This window comes from Protobothrops mucrosquamatus, unplaced genomic scaffold, assembly GCF_001527695.2.
Source record: "Protobothrops mucrosquamatus isolate PMUCROS unplaced genomic scaffold, P.Mucros_1.0 scaffold1323, whole genome shotgun sequence".
NCBI lineage: Eukaryota > Metazoa > Chordata > Lepidosauria > Squamata > Viperidae > Protobothrops > Protobothrops mucrosquamatus.
This window is the reverse complement of record NW_015387523.1, coordinates 82,141-106,258: the sequence shown is the minus strand read 5'-3', so window position 1 is coordinate 106,258 and position 24,118 is coordinate 82,141. Positions and strand designations below refer to the sequence as shown.

At 43.7% G+C, this 24,118-nt stretch overlaps 1 protein-coding gene across 1 annotated transcript in view; it reads left to right on the top strand.

Moving 5' to 3' along the window:
- PNP (purine nucleoside phosphorylase) overlaps nucleotides 1-20,445 on the top strand; it is a 28,927-nt gene extending 8,482 nt beyond the window's left edge. The window contains exons 2-6 of the mRNA XM_015821401.1: nucleotides 10,134-10,303; nucleotides 10,451-10,554; nucleotides 13,244-13,419; nucleotides 17,069-17,259; nucleotides 19,957-20,445. Of these exons, the coding sequence (XP_015676887.1) occupies nucleotides 10,134-10,303; nucleotides 10,451-10,554; nucleotides 13,244-13,419; nucleotides 17,069-17,259; nucleotides 19,957-20,174 (859 nt within the window). The 3' untranslated portion in view covers nucleotides 20,175-20,445. The remainder of the gene's footprint in view (nucleotides 1-10,133; nucleotides 10,304-10,450; nucleotides 10,555-13,243; nucleotides 13,420-17,068; nucleotides 17,260-19,956) is intronic.
- Nucleotides 20,446-24,118: the final 3,673 nt, after the last annotated feature.

Here is a 24,118-nt window from a genome sequence, read left to right as displayed (position 1 = left end):
CTTAACAACTGTGTTACTAACTGAAGAACTGCAGTGATTCACTTAAAAACGGTGGCCAGAGAGGTCATAAAATGGGGCAAAATTCACTTAACAACTGTCTTGCTTAGCAAATTTTGGGCTCCATTGTGGTGGTTAAGTCAAGGATTGATTACTTTTAATCTGTTCTCCATCAAGTGCACAAGGAAGCCCACGAGCCTCCAAGGTCCCTTCCAACTCTATTCTAATATTCTAAACCAGACATGTCAAACACAAGGCCCGGGGACCGGATGCGGCCCGCGAAGTGGTTTCATGTGGCCCGTGAAGCCATTCTGGAAACAGTGAAGGAACGGCCACCACTGCCTTGGCCCTGGCCCAGGCCAGCCGGGAGCCAATGTACAATTTTGTGATGGCCATCTATGATGAAACGCATTCAGTCTTAGCTCCATAAGCCCCCCCCCCCACATGGTCTGAGAGGAACAGTGAAGCTCCTCCAGTGGACCATGCCTTGGCACTTGCCCCGGTCCCACACCCTTCTGCCAGAGACCCTCAGATCTATCCCACTCCTGCCCAGGCCCCCACAGGCACCCTTGATGCAAACAATGTAGAGCTGGCCACACCCACCCAGTAGGCCACACTCACTCCATCCATGCCCACCCAGTAGGCCGCATCCACCCTGGCTACACCCACCCGGCCCCCTGAGGGCAACCGCAACGCTGATGCGGCCCTCAACGAAATTGAGTTTGACACCCCTGTTCTAAACTGAAGAAGCTTCTTGGATGTCTTCAAGGAATAACAAAGAAAATCCGGTTGCCTCTTGAAAATACACCTTTGGGTCTTCCAAGAGAGGTTCATGGTCACTTGTCCACTTTTTAACCTCTAGACCAGGGCATGGCTCTCACCTGGAGATCTGCTGAGCATTGACCCATCCCTGTTGAAACCGAGACATTTTCACACTGTTTCACAAGAACGTTATGACGAATATTTTGAGCCAGGATCAAAGCTCTAGTCAGCAAACAAGTTTCAAATCAAATGCTTGTCCCATGAACAAGCAGGACTCCTTGTTCCTGTGCATGTTTTAAAACAATGCATTACATTTTCTGAGTGGCTGCACAAGCACGCACGTACGTACGTACACACATGCCCGCAGAGGGCATTTTCTGTGCTGCAACACAAATTCCTTCTTTGCAGGCTGGGAACCAATGAGGCATTTTCCTGGCTCACACACCCTTCAGGAGATCAGCCAATCAGGAGCTACAGATGCCTCAGCAGCTTCTTTTTTTGCCTCCTCTGCCAAGTGTGGAAAGAGACTTTATGATGCAAAGTCAGGTACTTTGCATTCATTGGTGGTGGTTATTGTTTTCTTACTTCTTGCGTTTTTTTTTCTTTTGGTTCCTTATTGGAACCTATAATTTTCTGTTTTATAGTGCCCTAAAGCCTCTTCATGTCATTAGCCTAGGCATGTGATCACCTCCAATTTCCAGTAATCCAGATCCTTACAGCATCTGGAGGTCATAAAATGGGGCAAAACTTACTTAACAACCGTCCTGCTTAGCAAGATAAATTTGGGACTCTATTAGGGTTGTAAATCAAGGATTACCTGCCTCTTTAATTCACAATGGATCTCAGCCCTCTGGGTGCTTTCATTTCCTTCTCCGCCCTTGCTCCTCCATAATTCAGTAACAATCCTGATTGTCACCTGCACCAGTGACGATCTGGATTTTCCCTTCTTGTATATTCTCTGCTGCTGACAGCCACAGATGCCATTGCATACAGAAAGAGGAAGAAAAGATTTACATAATACATATTCTGTACGTTGTTTACCAGCATATTATTTGCACAATAATTTACCGTAACCATCAAATAACTGAACCGGATGGGCTCTGACATCTCTCCAAGTAGAAGTAAAAATAAAAGTTAGAAACCAACTCCATTTTGCATGTTATGTGAATACAGGTAGTCCTCAACATACGACCAGAACCGAGCCCAAAATTTATGTTATTAAGTGAGCCATTTGTTAAGTGAGCTTTCCCTCAGTTTGTGACCTTTCTTGACTCATTTGCAGTTATTAAATTAGTAACATAGTTGTTAAGTGAATGTGACTTCCCCACTGATTTTGTCAGAAGGTCACATGTCCCCAGGACACTGCTACCATCATAAATAATCGTGGGCGCTCCATCACTGGAGGTTTTTAAGAAGAGGCTGGACAGTCACTTGTCTGAGATGGTATAGGTTCTCCTGCTTGAGCGGGGGGCTGGACTAGAAGACCTCCAAGGTCCCTTCCAGCTCTATTCTCTATGAACCAGTTGCCAAGCATCTGAATTTTGATCATGTAACCACGGGAATGCTGCAATAGTCAGTGCTGTTATAACTTTGAATGGTCACTAAGTGAACTGCTGTAAGTTGAGGACTACCTGTATAGTGCTATTTTTATGTGTTCGTTTTTAACTGACTTTGTTTTAAACCTGTCGTTCAGCTATGAGGAAGGTATATTGGGCTGGGACAATGTTTATTTTGTTTTATTTTATTTTTTGTTTGCAAAAAGTGGTGGTTAGTTGACAAGCTGTGAGCAAACACAACATAATGTGTGCATCTGTTTGGGGGAGAGGGGAACGGAGAGTTTAATGAGCATTAAGGGAGATGAATTGATAGGGTCTTTCTTGTCATCTGCTCCCCACTCACAAAAATTAAAAATTTCCCAGCACCTTAGTGTGCTTGTGCTGATAATAATCTTGGAAGTGGCAAAGGTTTGTTGTAAGATGTATGACTCAGCTTGGGGACGTGACTTTGAGCCGGATGTATCCAACCTGATCTGGCTTCTGCTCTGTCTCTGTAGAGTTTTCCAACCACACCCACTTGAAAATGTCTGGACTTCAACTCCCAGAATTCCCCAAGACTCCTATCCCAGGGATAGTCAACCTTGACTCTTTTATGACTCGTGGACTTCAACTCCCAGAATTCCTGAGCCAGCATGGCTGGCTCAGGAATTCTGGGAGTTGAAGTCCACGAGTCATAAAAGAGCCAAGGTTGACTACCCCTGTCCTATCCAATCATCTCTCACTGGTATTCTGTCAGGGAATTGTGCAGCAGTTGTCCAAAGGAAGTCAGACAGGCTGACACAAATGTGTAGTTTTACATAAATATATTTTATGCCTATATGTACATCTAATAAAGATATAGTCAGGCAAACAGGAGCACCATGAGGTAAATCGGCAAGGAAATCACAGAACAGCATAAAGGGCCCACAAAAGAAAAAGGCGGGGAAAAAGGGAAACTCCACATCCACAGCAATCAATCACAGCGCAGATTGCCTTACAGAGGAGCCAATCAACTGTGTGTCCTGGCTCACTGCACAACTTCTGCTGCTCCAGCTGCTAAATTTAAATATCATAACATATTCTCCAGGGGATTCGAACTGCAATTCACAGAGTTCCCCAGTCAATGGAGCATTGTAGGGTCGACTGCTCTGGAAAGCACCAGTTTAGAAAAGGCAGGTCTAACTAAACCTTTGCTGTTACTCATCCTGGGCCAAAGAGGCTGCAGGTGCAAGATAACATCTGATGGGGCGATGCCATCCCCACCCACAAGTCCTCAACATGCCATATCTCTTAGAGAAGGTTTTGCCCAACACAGAATGTGACTACTGGTGGTCCTCAATTTACGACCACAGTTGAGCCCAAAATTTCTGTTGCTAAGCAAGACAGGTCACATGACCCCCGGGACACTGCAGTTGTCATAAATACATAACGTTTTCCCAAATGCCCAATTTTTAATCATGTGGGATGCTGCGACGTTGTAAGTGCGAACAACGGTCTTAAGTGAGTTTTGCCCCATTTTACGACCTTTCTTGCCGCAGTGGTTAAGTGAACCACTGTGGTTGGTAAGTGAGCAGCAGCGGTGTTGTTAAGCGAATCTGGCTTCCCCCATTGACTTAGCTTGTCTAGAAGTTCATAAAAGGGGATCACGTGATCCCGGGACACCGCATCTGTCCTAAATAAAAACTGATTGCCAAGCATCCAAATTTTGATTAGGAGATCATGGAGATGCTGCAAAGGTCATAAAGGGTGAAAAATGACCATCAATCACTTTTTTTTCCAGTGCCATTATAACTTCAAACGGTCACTAAATAAATGATTGTAAGTCGAGGACTACCTGTAGTCTGTCAGCTGCCCCCCTCTTCCCACTGCTTGCTGTTATCTCCTGGAAGGACATTTCAAGGTCATCCAGCCTGCCCATTCTCAAAACATCTGGCTTGGACTTGATGGGTTGGAGAGGGAGGCAGTGATGGGAGGCAGGGATTTCGGCATGGGATTCTCATTTCTGGCCATACATTATTGCAATACACTTGATTTCTAATAAAATTATACCTTTTTCAACAAATGGAGCCGAGGATCGTTTCTATTTAGAGGTTGTAAGTTGCAGCAGGTCTGCCATAGTCCTTGTTTCACGACCATTTATTCAGCAACCATTTGAAGTTACAAGGGCACTGAAAAAAGTGATTTATGAGCGGTCCTCGCACTTAACAGCTGTCGCAGCAACTGATCACCGGTCCTGGCACTTCTGAACCTCCCATGGTCACATAGTGAAAAAATGGAGGTGTATGGCATATTAGTTATGACGATTGCAGCATCCCAGGGTTACTTGATGCCTTTTGTGATCTTCCCAGCTGGTTTCTGAGAAGTAAAGTCAATTGGGGGGGAAACTGGATTCTCTTAACAACAGCAAGATTCGCTTAACAACTGCCAAGATTCGCTTAACAGTTGCAAGATTCACTTAGCAACCGATGGCAAAAAGGTCATAAAATCGGTCTTAGCTCACTTTACAACTATCCTGCTTAGCAACATAAATTCTGGTCTCAATTGGGGCCGTAAGTTGAGGACTCCCGGTATCCCTTCTCTGTTGCAGCACCCACTTTTTGAAATAATATTCCCCCAGATAGCAATATCACTGCCCCCCATAACGTTCTAGGAATCTTAAAATGTATTCCCCAGGCAAGGGGTGGGGTGCCTGTTAAGCTTTGTTTATTGTGTTTTTTTTTTTAATATATGGGGTGTGGTTGTCCAGTTGTATAACGTTTCCTATGAACTCTTTCTTAACTGTAAGCCTCGTGGAAGCGTTTTGTAATCAGCTGACTTCTCAATATAAAAAATAACAATAGTAACAACAACAAAAACAGCTTCCCCCTTTTTCTATAGAGTTTAAAATATTTAAGGGAGACAATTTTGGCTTCAAGAGTTCAGATAAATCCCTGGAGACTGGGCTTTATTTCCTGCTTCCCTACTACATGTGTGTGTGTGTGATTGTCTCTGTGGGTTTACATAACAGATAAGCAAAATTGCAATTGAACATGTGCAGAGAGCCTCCCGGTCCTAACTACAAGCAAATTATTGTGATTTTAAATGCATGGAACACACTCGACCATTAGTTTAGGGCAGGAGTAGGCAACCTTGGCTCTTTTAGGACTCGTGGACTTCAACTCCCAGAATTCCTGAGCCAGCATGGCTCAGCTTGGAAACCTCTCCCTTCCCCTCAGCATGGCTGGCTCAGGAATTCTGGGAGTTGAAGTCCACGAGTCCTAAAAGAGCCAAGGTTGCCTACCCCTGGTTTAGGGGCTGTTCAAAATTACAACGGCACTGAAAAAAGTGACTTATGGATGTTTTTCACATTTACGACTGTCGCAGCATCCCCATGACCACCCGATCAAAATTCAGACGCTTGACAACTGCATTATATTTATGACAGTTGCAGTGTCCCAGGGTCACGTGATCCCCTTTTGCCACCTTCTGACAAGCAAAATCAGTGGGGAAGCCAGATTCACTTAAACTAATTTAACAGCTGCAGGGATTCACTTCACAACTGTGCCGAGAAAGATTGTAAAATGGGGCAAAAGTCACCTAACAGCTGCCTCGCTTAGCCACGGAAAGTGTGGGCCCAAATGGGGTCGTAAATAGAGGACTACCTGTAACGCTCGCATGTATTGTATAGGGGAGAAATGAAATTGCATTTTATGATTTCCGTTCCCAGAAAGACAGTTCCTTGCAGGAGGCAACGGCTAAGCCTGTGAGGTCTTAAAAGTTCTCAAAAATTCAGCTCAGAAACTTTTCCATTGCTCTTACTAAGCACTGGCTGGAAATAAAACCCATTTCTGGACCGGTTTGCCCTCACTTCGCTTTTTTGGAGTAGTCAATTATCTTATTTCTAGCAAGATTAAAAGGTGATGCATTTAAATGCCTGATTTGTACCTTGTTTCCTTTTGATTAATTTATTTTTCCGGGCGCATGGCACGCATGTGTTCTCTTCACTTTGTGAAGCCAATTTTTTTTCCCGGTGCACATGGCACAGGGTAATTGTGGAGTATGTATAATAGATTTGGACAAAGGTTAATTTCAGTTGCTTCCTGCTTTGATATGCCCATCACATGAGATGCCTCCAAAAGGCGTTGGCTACCAATTGTGGCCCACTGTGTACTTTGTGGTTAGAAATGGCAAAGCTACTTTGTAGACATGGCTGTTTCTGCAGGCGAAAAGGGTGCGACTCTTCACACCGTAAGGCTCTGTCAGAAGTAAAGTCTTCATCCTGGTTCATCCAAGCCGGGAATAAATAAGCAACATGGTGATTGCTTTGGGAAGATGGTTACAGTTTATTGAAGAAGCAGAAAGATGGTTCTTGCAGGAAAGAGCAGAGGAGTGAGAAGGGCTGAGCACATGGGCAAAGGGTTTTTTATACCCTCTCTAGCCTTTTGTTTGGAAGTTTCCTGTTCCTGTGGCATGAACTTTGAGGCTATTTCCTGTGTCACGTATTCTGACCTGAGCCTAGGTGTGCCTCTCTGGTATACTTGATGGTAATGGGTTAGTCCTACTACGTCCCAAAAGTCATATCCTGCTTCCCTGGTGATGAGGTTAATGACTCCTAGAGTTTGGGTGGGGTATGCAGATTTTAAGTCCCTTTATCTTTTTGAGTTCCCTGGCTCCAGCCTTCCTGATGGTTTTACATTTGCATTTGTATAGGGCTGGCTACTGCTTGGGGCAAAGAGATGAGGCCAGGGTTGGTTTTTGGTTTTAAAAATCCTTTTGAGGAAAAATATATTTTTCTGCCCTTTTAATATTTCCTTCTCTGGGCTAACTTCCCTCAGCGCCCTCCAGATCCTTTGTTGGCACGCTGCATTATCAGCTGCCTTCCATTTCTGAATTCCCAGAAATGTGTACTCCATTTCCAAAGACAGCAGGGAGATGATAATAATAAATCCCACTCTTTCAGGATCTGGTTGGGCTTGAAAAGTTAAGCAGGATAGGAACTGCTTAGTCCTTGGATGGGGGACCACTATGAAATCCCAGGAGTAGGAGATCAAGTAAACAGTCCAGTTGAAATAACAGCACAGGGCTTTCATTCTGCTACCCAAACAATTACAGGAGTATGTCTTTAAAACAATACTTCTCAAGCGTGGCAACTTTAAGAGGTGTGGACGTCAACTCCCAGAATTCCCTGGCCAGCTTTGCTAGTTGAGGAATTCTGGGAGTTGAAGTCCACGCCTCTTAAAGTTACCATGCTTGAGAAACACTGGTCTAAAAACACCAGGAGAAATTTGGCCCAAAGATTTTATTTACCCACAAAAAACCCTTAAACAATCTTCTCCTTTACCTCTCTGGTCTAAATTGGTGGGTGCCACTTCTCCTGATTTAAGACTTTTGGTCTAATTGACTTGTCCGATATTAGGGGCTTCCGTGGACCAGCTGGAATTTGGGCTTAGCAAAATGTGATGATCACAAACAAGGTTAGCTTTTGGCTGGCATGCTTGAGCATTCATTCACTGCATAGTTGTTTTGTGTGTGTGTGTGTGTCTGGTGGAAAAGTACCTGAGCTTTGGTTATCCAGCCAGTTTGCCCAGAGGAAATTTTTAAACCCATGAATAGTATGTATTTGTATGCATATGTGTGTGTGTGTTTGTGAATATAAATATGTTAAATAAAAGAAAGGATTTTGGTCAGAATTAAAAGACTACAAAGACATAAAAAGAAAAGTGGGAAAAAAGAAAGATATGAAAAAGTAATATAAAAAATTAAAGACATGAAAAGGCTAAGAAAAAGAAAAATATCTAAAATAAAAATATCTAACTTCTTTGCAGCAGGAACAAGCATAATGATTTGTCATTTTCCCAAATTGCATACCAAGGTTCCCTTCTTCCCATAAACAATCCTTTTTAATCAGTAAATCTCCAAATCACTGCTTCATTTCTGCCATCTTTAGGGGAAAAAAACTCCATAAAGGTTTTCCAGTCTTTTGTAAAAAGTACAATTGTTGTTCCCTGCTTAATCAAACTGGTCAGCTGTTCCATTTCTGCAAACTCAGCCACCGTCACTATCTAGTCTTCCATTGTGGTTATTTCTGTAGTCTTCCATCTTTGTGCATACAGTAAAGCCGCTGCAGTTACCATATACCGTATATAAAACCAATTGTGCACAAGCCTTTTCTAGAAGTCTTCTGTAGCTTAATGGAGAGAGAGAGAGAGAGAGAGAGAGAGAGAGAGAGAGAGAGAGAGAGAGAGAGAGAGGATGTGTGTTGCAGAGAGTTAAAAGAAGCTTCTTGAGTTGTGGAAAAAATTGCAATTTGGATGGTATATTTGGAAAGAAGAGAAATTTTATTTAAAGAAGTACTAAAGATAAGCAAATAAACACATAAGATGAGCAAATAAAAGGAAGGCTGGATCAACTAAGATTCTCTAGCTTGTACTACGATAGGAAAGGTTTGCTTCAGATATTCTATTCTATTCTATTCTATTCTATTCTATTCTATTCTATTCTATTCTATTCTATTCTATTCTATTCTATTCTATTCTATTCTATCAGTCTGTTTTGGAACGTTCTCCTTTTTCTCAGCATAGTCTACCTCACCAAGAGGTTGGGAGAGTTCAAATATTTACAAGTAGCTCTCGACTTATGACCACAATAGGGATCGTAAAATTCATCATTAAGTGATGCGGTTGTTAAATGAAGCTTCAGGTGACCGCTTCCAATTTTATTACCTTTTTTGCTGCAAGTCTTTAAGTGAGACATCACGTGACCCTGACTTGCAACTGTCCCTGCTGGCTTCCAAGTTGAACTTGGTTTGTTGCAAGCCAGGTGGGAAGGTCACAAGTGGCCATCTTTGTGATTGCGATGCGCAATGGTTGCCGAGCATCTGGCTCACCATCATGTGACCCCCCAGGGACGTTGCAAAAGTGAAAGCATAAAAATTGGCCTTCTCACATTTCACAGTGCCGTCATAACTTTGAATGGTTGCTAAACAAGTGGTTGTAAGCCGAGGATTATTTGTATTTTGAATACAGGTAGTCCTTGACTTACAACCATTTGTTTAGTGGCCATTCGAAATTACAACAGCAGTGAAAAAAAGTGGCTTATGACCAGTTTTCACACTTCATGATCACTGCAGCATCCCCATGGTCACATGATCAAAATTCAGACTCTTGGCAACTGGCATGTACTTATGACTGTTGCACTGTCCCGGGGTCATGTGATCACCATTTGTAACCTTCCCAGCTGGCTTCTGACAAGCAAAACCAATGGGAGAAGCCTGATTTGCTTAGTAATTGCATGTTTTACTTAAATAATTGCAGCGCCACTTAACAACTATGGCATAAAATGCCGTAAAATGGGCCGTAACCCGCTTAACAACTGCCTTGCTTAGCAGCGGAAATTTTGGGCTGAGTTGTGGTCATAAGCTGAGGACTACCTCTAGTCACCGAGGTCTCTGTGTAGTCTGGTGAGAATAAGTGGAATATGAGCATAATAAAAAATATTTGAAATAAATCCTAGTGGGGGGATTACTAATGTACTGTATATGACCCTAAAGCGTCACTGTTGGAGAAACAACTAAACCACTAATATGGTTTTTTTTCTTGTCTCACATAATATTTTGACAGCTGAGTCATTCTTTTCCTGCTTTCCTGACTCTGGTTGCTGCAGTTGCCTGCCACCTCTTGTCCTGCCCGTTCAAAAACACAAGTTTATTTTAATGTGGTTTCTTTAGAATTCAAATTAAACACTCTTCATTAGAGTTTGTGTGCATATTTTCTGCCATCTACTGGTGAATCCTAAGTCCTGCAGGTCAAACAATTAACCCTGTATTCCCCCCCATCTCATCTCAATCTTTTCTGGTTTCAGATTCACCTATGAGGATTACAAGCGGACAGCAGATTGGCTCCTGAGTAAAACCAAGCAACGGCCCCGAGTGGCTATCATCTGTGGCTCAGGACTTGGGGGGCTGGCTGACCTCCTAAAGGACCAAGTTGTGTTTGAATATGCTAAGATACCCAACTTTCCCCAAAGCACAGGTAATGGGAGATGGCCAGGGAGTGTAATTTTCACGAAGACCACTGGGTGGTGCCCTAAACCAACAGGATACAGAGAAGCTGCAATGCAACAAAACGGCCACCGGGGGCATCAGCAAAATGTTTAACCCTTTCCTTGTCTTATTAAAGTTATAGGCCACGCTGGGAAGCTGGTGTTTGGGAATTTGAGTGGGACGCCGACGGTGGTGATGCAAGGTCGATTCCATATGTACGAAGGCTACCCACTGTGGAAGGTGAGTCACTCCTCCCAGACCTGCAGTCATTTCAAAACTAAGATGTTGATCCAGTCATAATTTGAAAAACTGTGGAAAACCAATGAATTATAATAAAAGGACCAAGTGTCTCTGAGCACACTCAAAGATACTTTCCAGTGCTATTAGTCCAAAATTTAAAAAATGCAAAAGGAAGTCTCCAGGATGAATTTAGGCCAGGCACGTTCTCTCAGCTAATCTCCTTCAAAGGGATGTATGTATGTATGCATGTATTTATTTATTTGTTTGTTTCTTTAATTAATTATTATGAAATTTATTTGCCACCCATCTTATGTCAAACAACATGTTGTAAAAATGGCAAAGAAGCCATTTTCTCCCACTTCTTTGGAAGAAAGATGAAAAGCCAGTAGATCTTTGCAGAGGTACAGCGGCAAAATTTGTCACTTGTATTCTTGTGAAGAAAGGAAAAATACTTGGGGAATCGCCACATTCATTCCAGGAAAGTTTCAGGCCAACCTGTAATAATTTTAAACTAAATGGAGCAACACCCTTTATAAACTCCTTGACTCTACCTAATGATGAACTTGTTCTTGCGTTTTTGGCTTCAACTCCTCTTTAATTCATCATAAGAATGTTGTAGGTAGCTCAATGGGCATTTACGGTGGATTTCCCTACTGATTCCATCCAAGAGCTGCCTCAGAATGGGTGGAATTTGGTCTTGGTTATCACAACGGCATCAATCCAGCTTCAGGCTTCAGTTAAACATTGTTCAGGCTCCTCAAATGTTTTTCCCCATTCAACCATTGCTCGGTCGTCCGCAAACATAAGGTTGTTAATACCTTCAGGGAGTGGCTGATCATTGGTGTAAATATTAAAAAGAGTTGGAGCCAATGCACTACCTTGTGATAAGCCATTCCTTTGGTTATAATAGTAACAATTAGTGCTTTTTTTGTAAAAAAAAAAAAGTGCCAGAAGTCACACATGTCATACAACCCGTCTTGCCTACCCTACAAGGTTCCATCCAAAAAAGGTGCCGGAACTCCGTTCTGGGCATTCTATGACAAAAAAAGTCATCATTATCATCATCATCATAAAGGTGAAAGGGACCTTGGAGGTCTTCTAGTCCAACCCCTGCTCAGGAAGGAAACCCTATACCATTTTGGACAAATGGCTGTCCAGTTTCTTCTTAAAAACCTCCAGTGTTGGAGCATTCACCGCTTCTGGAGGCAGGTTGTTCCACTGGTTAATTGTTCTGACTGTCAGGAAGTTTCTCCTTAGTTCTAGGTTGCTTCTCTCCTTGATTAGTTTCCATCCGTTGCTTCTTGTCCTGCCTTCAGGCGCTTTGGAGAATAGCTTGACTCCCTCTTCTTTGTGGCAGCCCCTGAGATATTGGAACACTGCTATCATGTCCCCCCTCGTCCTTCTCCTTATTAAACTAGACATGCCCAATTCCAGCAGATGGTTCCTCCATCTACTTCACCTTCCTTGGAACGCCACCAAAAACATATGATTCTGAAGCAGATTCCTGACGATAGCGTAAAGTTTCTTTCTTCCGTCTTCTAAGATTGATGATATTACATGCAGCCATGAAATCTATGAATATTGTTCCTGTTATATTTCCCCGAAGAGCTGACAACCTATTTCACTAGTGGGAAAAGGGCAGAGACAGATTCCTGAATTCTGAAAGCGGAACGTTTGGGTGCCTCCAAGCCATGGGGTCTTTCTTTGTTAAGTGTTTAGATAAAACAGTGCTCTTCAAAAGGAGACTACAGATGATTGCAGGTAAAATTCGGACAGATAGATCCCTTGCTTTGCTTAGAGCAGGGCTTTTCAATCAGTGGTACAGGTACCACCTGTGGTACATTGGCACCTGGCAGGTGGTACGCGACCATCCTAGAAAAGTGGTAGCGGGGGAGGGGAATGAGCTGAACCGGTGGCAGCACCGCACAATCCTGAGCGAGAGATGGCTGGAGCTGCAGGGCTGTCAGGGCTCAGCGGAAGCGCCAGGATCAGCGCTTCTTCGGGACTGTCAGGGCTCAGTGGAAGCGCCAGGATCAGCACCAGGCTCCAGCTGGAGCTCGGCGCTGATCCTGGCGCTTCTGCTGAGCCCAGAAAAAGTGCCGATCAGCTGAAATGTTGCAGCATCTCCAGGGTCTTGTCATTTACATTCAGATGCTTGGCAACTGATTCATATTTATGATGGTCACAGTGTCTCGGGGTCATGTGAAGTGACCGAAACCTGCTGCAACCACCCAGCAGACGGGGGGAATAAAACCCAAACACCCCCCACCCCACCTTTGCTGCCAATCCTCAACAGAAATGCTCACAACAATGAAAACCTCGGACAGGAGGAAGAGCGCGGCTGGATGGGCAGGCAGGTGTCTTGCTCGGCTGTGTCTTGTGGAGCACCTTTTTCAATGCCATTGTAACTTCGAACAGTCACTAAGCGAACTGTTGTAAGTCGAGGACTACCTGTACTTTATCACTTTTTTCCTTTTTTTTTTTTTTTGGTCATCAAGTTTTTGATACCTTGCTAGGCAACCGGTGGTACTCTGATATTGCCATATCCTAAAAGTGGTACAACGGGTGAAAAGGTTGAAAAGCCCTGGCTTAGAGCCGTCAGAAAACTGGAGACTAGCTTCCTGTATCTTGCTCTCGCTCCATGCCATAACACCCCTTCAGGATCTTCCTTTGTTTTTTCTCCTTCCAGGTGACCTTTCCAGTTCGGATCTTCCATCTGATTGGCGTTGAAACCCTCATTGTCACCAATGCAGCTGGGGGGCTCAATCCTGCTTTCAAAGTCGGGGACATCATGGTGATCCGGGACCACGTCAACATGCCTGGATTTTCCGGGCAAAACCCTTTGATGGGACCGAACGATGAGAGGTAACGCGAGCTTCTTGCTTCACTGGACTTCTGTGAGGAGAGAAAACAGATTCTCTGTGGCTCTTTCAAAGACCGCTTCCAGAGCAGTTTTGAAATTGGACTACAGATAGTCCTTGACTTACATCCACAGCTGGGACGAGAACTTCTGTCGCTGTGGTGAAATGTAGCCTGGAATCCCAAGAGGGAGGGGCTGCTTCCCAGGAGGCCATGAGACCGTGAGGGGTTGAAATGTTCAGTAGGCAGGAAGAGGGCCAGCAGTTCACAGACGATATCTAGAAAGATAGTCCTCGATTTTCAACTATTCGTTTAGTGTTTGTTCAAAGATACAACGGTCCTAAAAAAAAAAAAAAGGAGTCACGACCATTTTCCACACTTACGACCGTTGCAGCACCCCCATGGTCACGTGATCAAAATTAGGATGCTTGGCAAATGTCAAATATTTATGGTGGTTGCAGTGTCCTGGGATCGCGTGATCACCTTTTGCAATCTCTGACAAGCAAAGCCTGGGGAAGCCAAATAGCATTTGCACTTAGACTTATAAACCGCTTCATAGTGTTTTACAGCCCTCTTTAAGTGGTATACAGAGTCGGCTTATTGCCCCCAACAATCTGGGACTTCATTTTACCCATCTCGAAAGGAGAGGGATAGAATCAAGATCACGTGAAGTGTTAATACCACTTTACAATGCCTTGGTAAGGCCACACTTGGAATACTGCATCCAGTTTTGGTCACCGCGATGTAAAAAAGATGTTGAGACTCTAGAAAGAGTACAGAGAAGAGCAACAAAAATGATCAGGGGACTGGAGGGTAAAACATATAAGGAACGGCTGCTGGAATTGGGTATGTCTAGTTTAACGAAGAGAAGGACGAGGGGGGACATGATAGCAGTGTTCCAGTATCTCAGGGGCTGCCACAAAGAAGAGGGAGTCAAGCTATTCTCCAAAGCGCTTGAAGGCAGGACAAGAAGCAATGGGTGAAAACTAACCAAAGAGAGAAGCAACCTAGAACTAAAGAGAAACTTCCTGACAGTTAGAACAATTAACCAGTGGAACAACCTGCCTCCAGAAGCGGTGAATGCTCCAACACTGGAAGTTTTTAAGAAGAGACTGGACAGCCATCTGTCTGAAATGGTGTATGGTTTCTTGCCTGAGCAGGGGGTTGGACTCGATGACCTCCAAGGTCCCTTCCAACTTTATCATTATTATTATTATTATTATTATTATTATTATTATTATTATTATTATTATTATTATTATTATTATTATTAAGTCGGTCAGGATCGAACTCCTGGTAGTGAGCAGAGTTAGCCTGCAATACTGCATTCTAGCCATTGTGCCACCACAGATCAGATTCATTTCACAACTGTGTTGCTAAGTAAACAACTGCAGCGATTCACTTAACAACTGGCAAGAAAGATTGTAAAATGAGGCAAAAGTCACTTAACAACTGTCTCGCTTAGGAATGGAAATTTCTGGCGGAAGTTTGGTTGCACGTTGAGGACTAGCTGTAGTTTTGCAAGTAGTTGCTTTATTCTGGCAAGATTCTGTCTGTGCAACAATAAAGAAACAACGCTGAAGTAGCTCCACATATCGTTCTTGGTTTGTTGGGCCTGACATCAATCTTGCATAATAATAATAATAATAATAATAATAATAATAATAATAATAATAATAATAATAATAATAGTCAATTGCAAAAGGCGGCCTTACTAGGAACTGCTTCCATCCTGTGACGATATCTGTAATAACATCAAACATCCACATCTGCCTATCCCAGGTCCTTGGTAAGGACTCGATAGGTAGACAAAATGCCAAATCCAGTCTGAACATCTGGCTGACTGTGCGATGATCCATAATAATAAAATAAATAAAGTTGGAAGGGACCTTGGAGGTCATCAAGTCCAATCCCCTGCTCAGGCAGGAAACCCTATATTATTTCAGACAAATGGCTGTCCAGTCTCTTCTTAAAATACTTCCAGGGTTGGAGCATTCACCACTTCTGGAGGCAGGTTGTTCCACTGGTTAATTGTTCTAACTGTCAGGAAATTTCTCCTTAATTCTAGGTTGCGTCTCTCTTTGGTTAATTTCCACCTGTTGCTTCTTGTCCTGCTTTCAGGCGCTTTGGAGAATAGCTTGACTCCCTCTTCTTTGGGGCAGCCCCTGAGATATTGGAAGACTGCTATCATGTCCCCCCTCGTCCTTCTCTTCGTTAAACTAGACATACCCAATTCCAGCAACCGTTCCTTATATGTTTTAGCCTCCAGTCGCCTGATCATCTTTGTTGCTCTTCTCTGCACTTTTTCCAGAGTCTCAGACTAGAACAACTATATGTCTTGCATAGCTGTAGATATACTCTGTGAACTGCTAGGGAAGGTCAGTCTTAGCCCTCTTCCTGCCTACCAGACATTCCAAGCTCTGTTATCTCTTTATCTTCTGAGCAGCATCCCCTTCCTAGGATTCCAGACTACGTTCCACTACAGTCGCCAAGCGATGCAGAAGTGAAGTGACTCATGTTCAATTTTACACTCTTTTTTGCCATTTTTGTTAAACGAATCACACTGTTAAGTGAATCTAGCTTCCCCCCATTAACTTTGCTTGTTGGAAGCCCCCCTGGGAAGATCTTGACTGGTGATCATGTGACCCTGGGACACCGCAACGGTTGTAAATACGTGCTCGTTGCCAAGCACTCATGTTTTGATCACGTGACTGTGGGGACATTGCGACAGTCATAAGTGCAAAGGACCTGGTCCTAATTCACATTTTTCAGCATTGTCATAACTTCAAACAGTTGTTAAATGAATCATCATAAGTCGGAGACTGTAGCTTTACAGCATTTGGGCCATATAATATTTAGTTCAGAGTCCAAGGCTGCCTTCCCAGCCTTTATGAACGTTTCTGATTTAAACAGAATTACGGGCTATTTTTCAGATGCAAATAAAAGAAATACAATCCTGTGACTCTCCCAAAGGTGTTTTTTTTCAGCAGGCAACTGGACTTTTTTTTTTGAAGACGTTTCACTTCTCTTCCAAGAACCTTTTTCAGCTCTGACAAGATGGCGGGGAGTGAAGTCAGAACTGAAGAAGCTTCTTTTTTTTTTTAAATAAAGGTTTTCTATTGAGTTTTATAAGGTTGGGGAAGGGGTAGGACCAGGATAGGGATTAAGGTTCAGGGTGGGGTTAGGATCGGGATTGGGGTTGGGACAGGATTGGGAACAACATTGGGGTTGCCCCCCAGTAACATTTTCAAGCTTTAGCAAACAGACTATTGTCCGGGTACATATGTTCATTTAACACTAATTAATATAATAGTAAATAGCTGTAGGGAATATGATAAACGATAATCATAAACAGTTGGTCAATACATATCATTCTTCTTACTAATATATATTCAAAGTAACATATCACATTCATTTCTCACTAGTTGGTTTTCCTAACCATTGGTAAAATGTATCCCATGTTTTAAAATAAACTGAAAAAACTTCTTGGATGAGAAGCAAAACGTCTCCAAAGAAAAAAACAGGAAAGTCCAGTTGCCTCCTGAAAAATTCACCTTTGGGATAACCATGACCTGGAAGAACCTCCAGAGACATTTAGCTATATGCACTTTGGGATGAATCCCATGACTCATTTTTCCCTTGATTTTTTTTGCAGGTTCGGTGTCCGCTTTCCAGCCATGTCGGATGCCTACAATGAAGACTTGAGAAAACTGGCTGTTACGGTGGCTACTGAAATTGGCTGTTCTGGCTCCATGAGGGAGGGGGTCTACTGCGCCCTGGGAGGCCCCAACTACGAGACCATCGCCGAGTGCCGTTTGCTGCAGAGGCTGGGGGTCGATGCCGTCGGTCAGTCAAGGACAGAGCTATGGGGAAATGTTGCTCCTGAGGCATTGATCAAACCAAGTCTTTGTCTCCAGGCCCACTCCTGATGACCTGATTACTTTTTAGGCAAAATTAAAGAAGAAGATTATCTTCTTCTGCAATATATTTTTTTAAAAAAATTCCTGACAGATTTATAAACTGTTTTTCAGGTCGGAGAACGGGGGGTGGCTGTATTTAGGAATCTCCTTCATAATAATAATAATAATAATAATAATAATAATAATAATAATAATAATAATAATAATAATAATAATAATAATAATAATAATAATAATAATAATAATAAAGTTGGAAGGGACCTTGGAGGTCATCTAGTCCAGCCCCCTGCTCAGGCAGGAAACTCTATACCATTTCGGACAAATGGCTGTCCAGTCTCTTCTTAAAAACTTCCAGTGTTGGAGCATTCACCGCTTCTGGAGGCAGGTTGTTCCACTGGTTAATTGTTCTCACTGTCAGGAAGTTTCTCCTTAGTTCTAGGTTGCTTCTCTCCTTGATCAGTTTCCATCCGTTGCTTCTTGTCCTGCCTTCAGGGGCTTTGGAGAATAGCTTGACTCCCTCTTCTTTGGGGCAGCCCCTGAGATACTGGAAGACTGCTATCATGTCCCCCCTCGTCCTTCTCTTCGTTAAACTAGACATACCCAATTCCAGCAACCGTTCCTTATATGTTTTAGCCTCCAGTCTCTTAATCATCTTTGTTACTCTTCTCTGTACTCTTTCTAGAGTCTCAGCATCTTTTTTACATTGTGGTGACCAAAACTGGATGCAGTATTCCAAGTGTGGCCTTACCAAGGCATTGTAAAGTGGTATTAACACTTCACGTGATCTTGATTCTATCCCTCTGTTAATGCAGCCCAGCACTGTGTTGGCCTTTTTGGCAGCTGCAGCACACTGCTGGCTCATATTTAAGTGATTGTCCACTAGGACTCCGAGATCCTTCTCACAATTACTACTATTGAGCAAGGTACCCCTTATGCAACTGATAGTAAAAATGGACATAAGGCTGATTTCGGATATTAAAAGTACTTAAGAAAGCCGTCCGAGAGAAAGGGATCAGACGCTCCCAAGCAATTTTCCAAAGCTTCCCAAGCTATAGAACAGGCTGTGGACCGGTGCCCGTCCATGACCTGTTAGGAACAGGCCACACAAGCGGCAGGTGAGCCAGCGAAGCTTCATCTGCACATGTGCAAGATCTAGGTCCGTGATGGCGAACCTATGGCACGCGTGCCACAGGTGGCACGCAGAGCCCTCTCTGTGGGCACGCGCACCATCGTCCCAGTCCTAGGCCTTTAGCTGGGTTTTATAAAACGTTTTCACTTTAGGCCTCCACCGTTGTGTGCAAAATATAAAAAAAAGGTTCAGTCAATCAATCAATCAATTTCAACTTTTCGCGGGGAAAAAAAAGATCTCACAAAGTTGGAATTGATTGATTGAACTTTTTAGTTCCACCCAGTCTGCCGTTACCACCGAAGCCATGCCCACCCAATTGGCCACTCCCACCCAATGGGCCACGCCCACCCGGCACCCGATGATACATAAGTGGATTTTGGGTTGCAGTTTGGGCACTCGGTCTCTAAAAGGTTCGCCATCACTGATCTAGGTTGTATGTGAACCCTTGTCCCCCTTCCCTGGTCCATGGAAAAAATGTCTTCCATGAAACCAGTCCCTGGCACCAAAAAGTTTGGAGACTGCTGCTATAGAGAACCCGTTTGTTCTAGTGATTAAGGCACCAGGCTAGAAACCAGGAGACTGTGAGTTCTAATCCTGCCGTAGGCATGAAAAAAACAGCTGGACCACTCTCCCTCTCAGCCCAACTCACCTCATAGACTTGCTTTTGTGGGGAAAATAGGAGAAGGAAGGAGTATTGGTATGTTTGCTGCCATGAGTTTATTTTTAAGAGGGGTTCTTGGTAGTCTCTGTACTTGGTGGGGTTTTTTTGGGGGGCAGACATTTCATTACCAAACTAGGTAACATCATCAATGCACAATACAACCAAGCTCAGAGACCACCACGAACCCCTCATTTCAACCCTGAGCTACAAATATTCTCCTCTATTGGTTATGTATAGGTAGTCCTCTTCCTCCAGTTTGGCGGAGTGTTAAGAGAGCTATGTCCCCACCTCAGGCAGAATTAAATTATTGTCTCTCCTTGGAATTGATCCCCCTGTTTCTAATGTTAGTAATTTGGTTATATATTGTCTAGAGGATGGTTCCTCCTATATTACTTCTCAGGTTTCTAAATTTCTTTTAAGAGCTGTAACTATTAGAGGAGAACATTGTAATTCCCTTTAGCCAAGGCTTCTGGTGTTTAATTGTTTGTGATTATATTTTTCTTGTGTTTTCTTTTGTTGCACTTGCATTTTGGTCTGTGACCGCAAAATAAAAATTATTATTATTATGTCCCCACCTTTCCTAATCCTCCTGAAAACTGATCCTCTAATACAGAGGTCCCCAACCGTTTGAGCACCAGGGACCGGTTCCGCGGAGAGAGGTTTTTCTGTGGACCAGAGGGGGCGTGGTTTCATGTACTGCCTGCATCCTGAGGATGGGGCTTTGCTTGTTTGCGTGGACCGTTTTTGGGCATGCTGCGGCCCGGTGCCGGTCCACGGACCGGGGGTTGGGGACCCCTGCTCTAATGCTTTCCCCTTTCCTTCCTCCCTTCCAGGCATGAGCACGGTCCCTGAGGTCATTGTGGCCCGTCACTGCGGCCTCCGGGTTTTTGGCTTCTCCCTCATCACCAACAAAGCCGTTCTGGACTATGACACCAAAGAGAAGGCCAACCATGAAGAAGTCTTGGAAGCCAGCCGCCAGAGCGCCCGCACCCTTGAGAAGCTGGTCTCCATGATGGTGCAGCGCATCGAAGGCAACAACAACCTAGCCTAGGGGCCATCCAGCTCACGATCCTCCATGTGACTTTGGGCAAGGAGAGAATATGCTTCTTATTAAATCCTGCTGCTAAGATTCCCGCTCTTGGGTGCGATGCAGACATTTTGGTCTGGAAAGTTGCCAAGAGTGGAAGTAGCATCCTTTTAATCCTGCCTACTGTCCGCCTCTGACCAAGAAGCCCTTTTTTTGTCTGCCTGTTTTTGTCCTTCCTGCCTGTTTTTGTCCTTCGGTGTGTTGCTTCTGCATGTTGGTAGTTCCTGTCCCATTTCATCTGTTTTTCTGTAAAAGTCCTCCAGAAACCCCGTTGGAGCAGACTATGTGAGAAATCAGCTCATGTAGGCCTGTTTTACTTTAAAATCAGGGACGTGAAGAAGAAGTCCTTTTAACCATTTCAAAATAGCCGTTCTCTCATCAGCAATCTAGCAACAGCTGGCTGTTTTTTCTTTTTTGTTACGGTGCCATTTTGTTTCTGATTGTAGCTTTGGGTTCAGTTTTCTGAATCCTAAAATCATTGTTGGAGGGGAGTCAAAGACCGCCGAATCCAACCTAGATGTTTGGGTCTTCTCCTGTGCTTGGGCATTTTGAACAGGGAGTCTTAATTGCTATGCAATAACTTGTCTGGCCTCTGTTGCTTCCAATACTTGAAATATTATTCACGGAAGTTCTTTCAAGTTCCGTTTGATCTTTGCAGTTACCTGTTGAAGTTGCACATTAATCCCTTGGATTAACCTGTTTCCAGCCACACTTGTGATCCAAAGACGCTACTGAATTTCTCAGAACTTGAATCCACCACCTTCAGGCAATAAGCAGGCGAGATCATGTTTTCACGAAATATGGATGACGCTGATAAGTGAAAGGTCAGGATCTACGTCAAATTTAACTCACCTGGATGCACCTCCATATCAACTAGAACAAAAGGCCCTTCTGCATATAAAAATTAAGTACATCCTGTTGGGGTTAGAACTCTGAATTGCTAGCATCCTATGTGAGGGGATCTGTGTGGAGCAGCCTTCATAGATGTCTAACCTTGAATTTGAATCTCTTTCATAAGGGTCTATGGCAGGGGTAGGCAACCTTGGCTCTTTTATGACTCGTGGACTTCAACTCCCAGAATTCCTGAGCCAGCTTGGAAACCTCTCCCTTTCCCCTCAGCATGGCTGGCTCAGGAATTCTGGGAGTTGAAGTCCACGAGTCATAAAAGAGCCCAGGTTGCCTACCCCTGGTCTATGGAGATTCTCAGTCATCCAGGTCATGGTTGCTTTTTCACAAGGCAACTGGACTTTGATTTTTCTTGAAGACCTTTTGCTTCTCACCCAAGAATAGCCAGAACTGAAGAAGCTTCTTGAATGAGAAGTGAAACATCTTCAAGGAAAAACAAAGTCCAGTTGCCTTTTGAAAAAGCACCTTTGGGACACTTTTGTAAGGAGAATTCTGCAAGAAGTAGACCAAAGCTTACTCATTTGTGTTTCATTGTCTTCTGTGAGCATAGTCAGATGTTCTTGTTTAAGGGACTGCTATGCCCAAGGAAAGTGGGCATCCTTGTTCTTCTCTTTTATAGTTTCCCTTAGCTTCCAGATCTGCCAGGTTCTCAATGGGTAGGGGATTAAGTGTGGTTTTCCACTTCTCCTCTAACCAACGATGTGATTGGACCATTGAACTGGTCCACAGAGAGAAAGTCAATGCACAGTTTTTGCAAGCAGCCTATGATCTTGGAAATCCCAAATTCATTAAGTGACCCAGAACATCAGGAGCAAGCTTCGTTCACATTCAACTCTATCCAGAGATTCATTTGCACCTAGCTATTTCCAGGCGCGGGTAGAGGAGCCCATCACCCCTCCCGTCTCGTATCTAAGAAAGGGGAATCCTCTAATTTGTTACTACTGTTAATCATATCTTCTTAGCCTAATAATTCTGCCTGTCTGCAGGGGAAACAAGAGGAGGCAAATGACGGCGCGTAGTGATGATGTCATCAGCCACGTGTCTTGTTTGATATCCTTGTGGCTTGTTTCGCACTGGTGCTTGTTCTTGTTTGGAGCTCCTAGTGCAGGGGTAGGCAACCTTGGCTCTTTTATGACTCGTGGACTTCAACTCCCAGAATTCCTGAGCCAGCTTGGCTGGCTCAGGAATTCTGGGAGTTGAAGTCCACGAGTCATAAAAGAGCCAAGGTTGCCTACCCCTGTCCTAGTGAGTCACCTAATGCATCGTCATGTGAAGGACTAGGTCTACAGCTCTAGTGGAAATATCTTTGTTCTTCTGATGTGGTCCAAGGATTCAGTGGGTTTTTTTTTTTCTGATTTAAGAAGAAGTTGGTTTCTGTAGCAGTGGCCAATTACTTCCCCAAATTTGTTACATTCTGGGATGAATAACTCATTAGGCCCAGAGATGTTGGAGGGGAGACTTACTGATGTGAAAGTTTAGGGCTCAGATTCTTGCAAAGACAAATGTGAAACACTGTAGGGAACACACCAGTTGGAAAATAATTCTGGTGTGTTCTCATATTTTCCATAACAATGTGCAAAACTTAAGAGGTGGAATTTTTGCAAGAGAGAGAGAAAGAGAGAGATAGAGAGGTCAATTGCAACTTCAGTTCTGCATATCCAATTTCCCTTTGAGGCACAGCTGCAAAATCCAGCTTTAAAGGAGACCTTCCAGGCACTGAAATCCAGACACCCCCCCCCCCCCTATAGTCAGTTCACCTCTTCTGTTGTGTAAAGATACTATTCCAAAATACAGTTTTGATTTCTGCTGGTAAATCTTTTCTCCCCCGTTTGTCTTTCTGAATCCCTTTTTTTCCTTTTCTCTCCGTTCTCCCCTGGGCTGAAAAACAAGCTCTTGCCATCTTTTCAAAGCACGCTGAGGAATCAAACCAGAACCGAGAGGAAGTGACGACGAATGCTGGCTCGCTAAGCCTGAATGTTTCAAAATTAGACATAATGAATATATTTTTTTAGAGCATGCACACACAATCTGCACTTTTTATTTTATTTAAACTACTGTAATGGAGTTCCCCCATTAATTGTAATGTAACTAAATAAATAAAAGTTAAGTTAGAATGAGAAGAAGACCCGTTGTGGTTTGTACCAACGCTCTTTGGTAAGATGATGAAGAAGGAGAGAAAATGGTTGTGAGATTTCCCAAGCAATTTCTCTCCAGGCTTCCAAATCCTCCAACATTTCCGTTCGAGAAGAAGGAGGGGGGTCTGTTTATGTTTATTTGCCGGTTTCCATGAATAGGCAGCCCTTAACTTACAACCATTTGTTTAGTAGCTGTTTGAAGTTAGAAGAGCACAGAAAAAGGTGACTTGTGACCATTTTCCACACTTAACTGTTCCAGCATTCCCACGGTCATGTGATCAAATTTCGAATTTAGCTCATATTTATTTATTTTATTTATTTTATTTATTAAATTTATATACCGCCCTATCTCCCTTGCGGGACTCAGGGCGGTGAACAGGTGATACTAAAAACCACGATAATAAATAAATAGTTTGTTTTAAAATCGAATTAAATAACAGGCCTGTTCTAAAAACACACCCGTAAAAAAACCCCCACTGAACCATAATCAAACTACGCCAGGCCGGCCGCACGGAATAGATGGGCCTTCAGGGCTCGGCGAAAAAGGCGCAGGTCCGCAACTGTACGTAGGTCAGGGGGTAGGTCATTCCAGAGGGCAGGAGCTGCCACAGAGAAGGCTCTCCCCCTGGGGGTCGCCAGCCAGCATTGTCTGGCCGACGGCACTCTAAGGAGGCCCTCTGTGGGAGCGGACTGGTCGAAGGGAGGTGTTTGGTAGGAGGCGGTCTTGCAAATACCTAGGTCCATTGCCATGGAGCGCTTTAAAAGTTGTTACTAACACCTTGAAGCGCACCCGGAAGGCCACCGGCAGCCAGTGCAGCTCGCGCAGGAGAGGTGTTACATGGGAGCATCTAGAGGCCCCCAAAATCC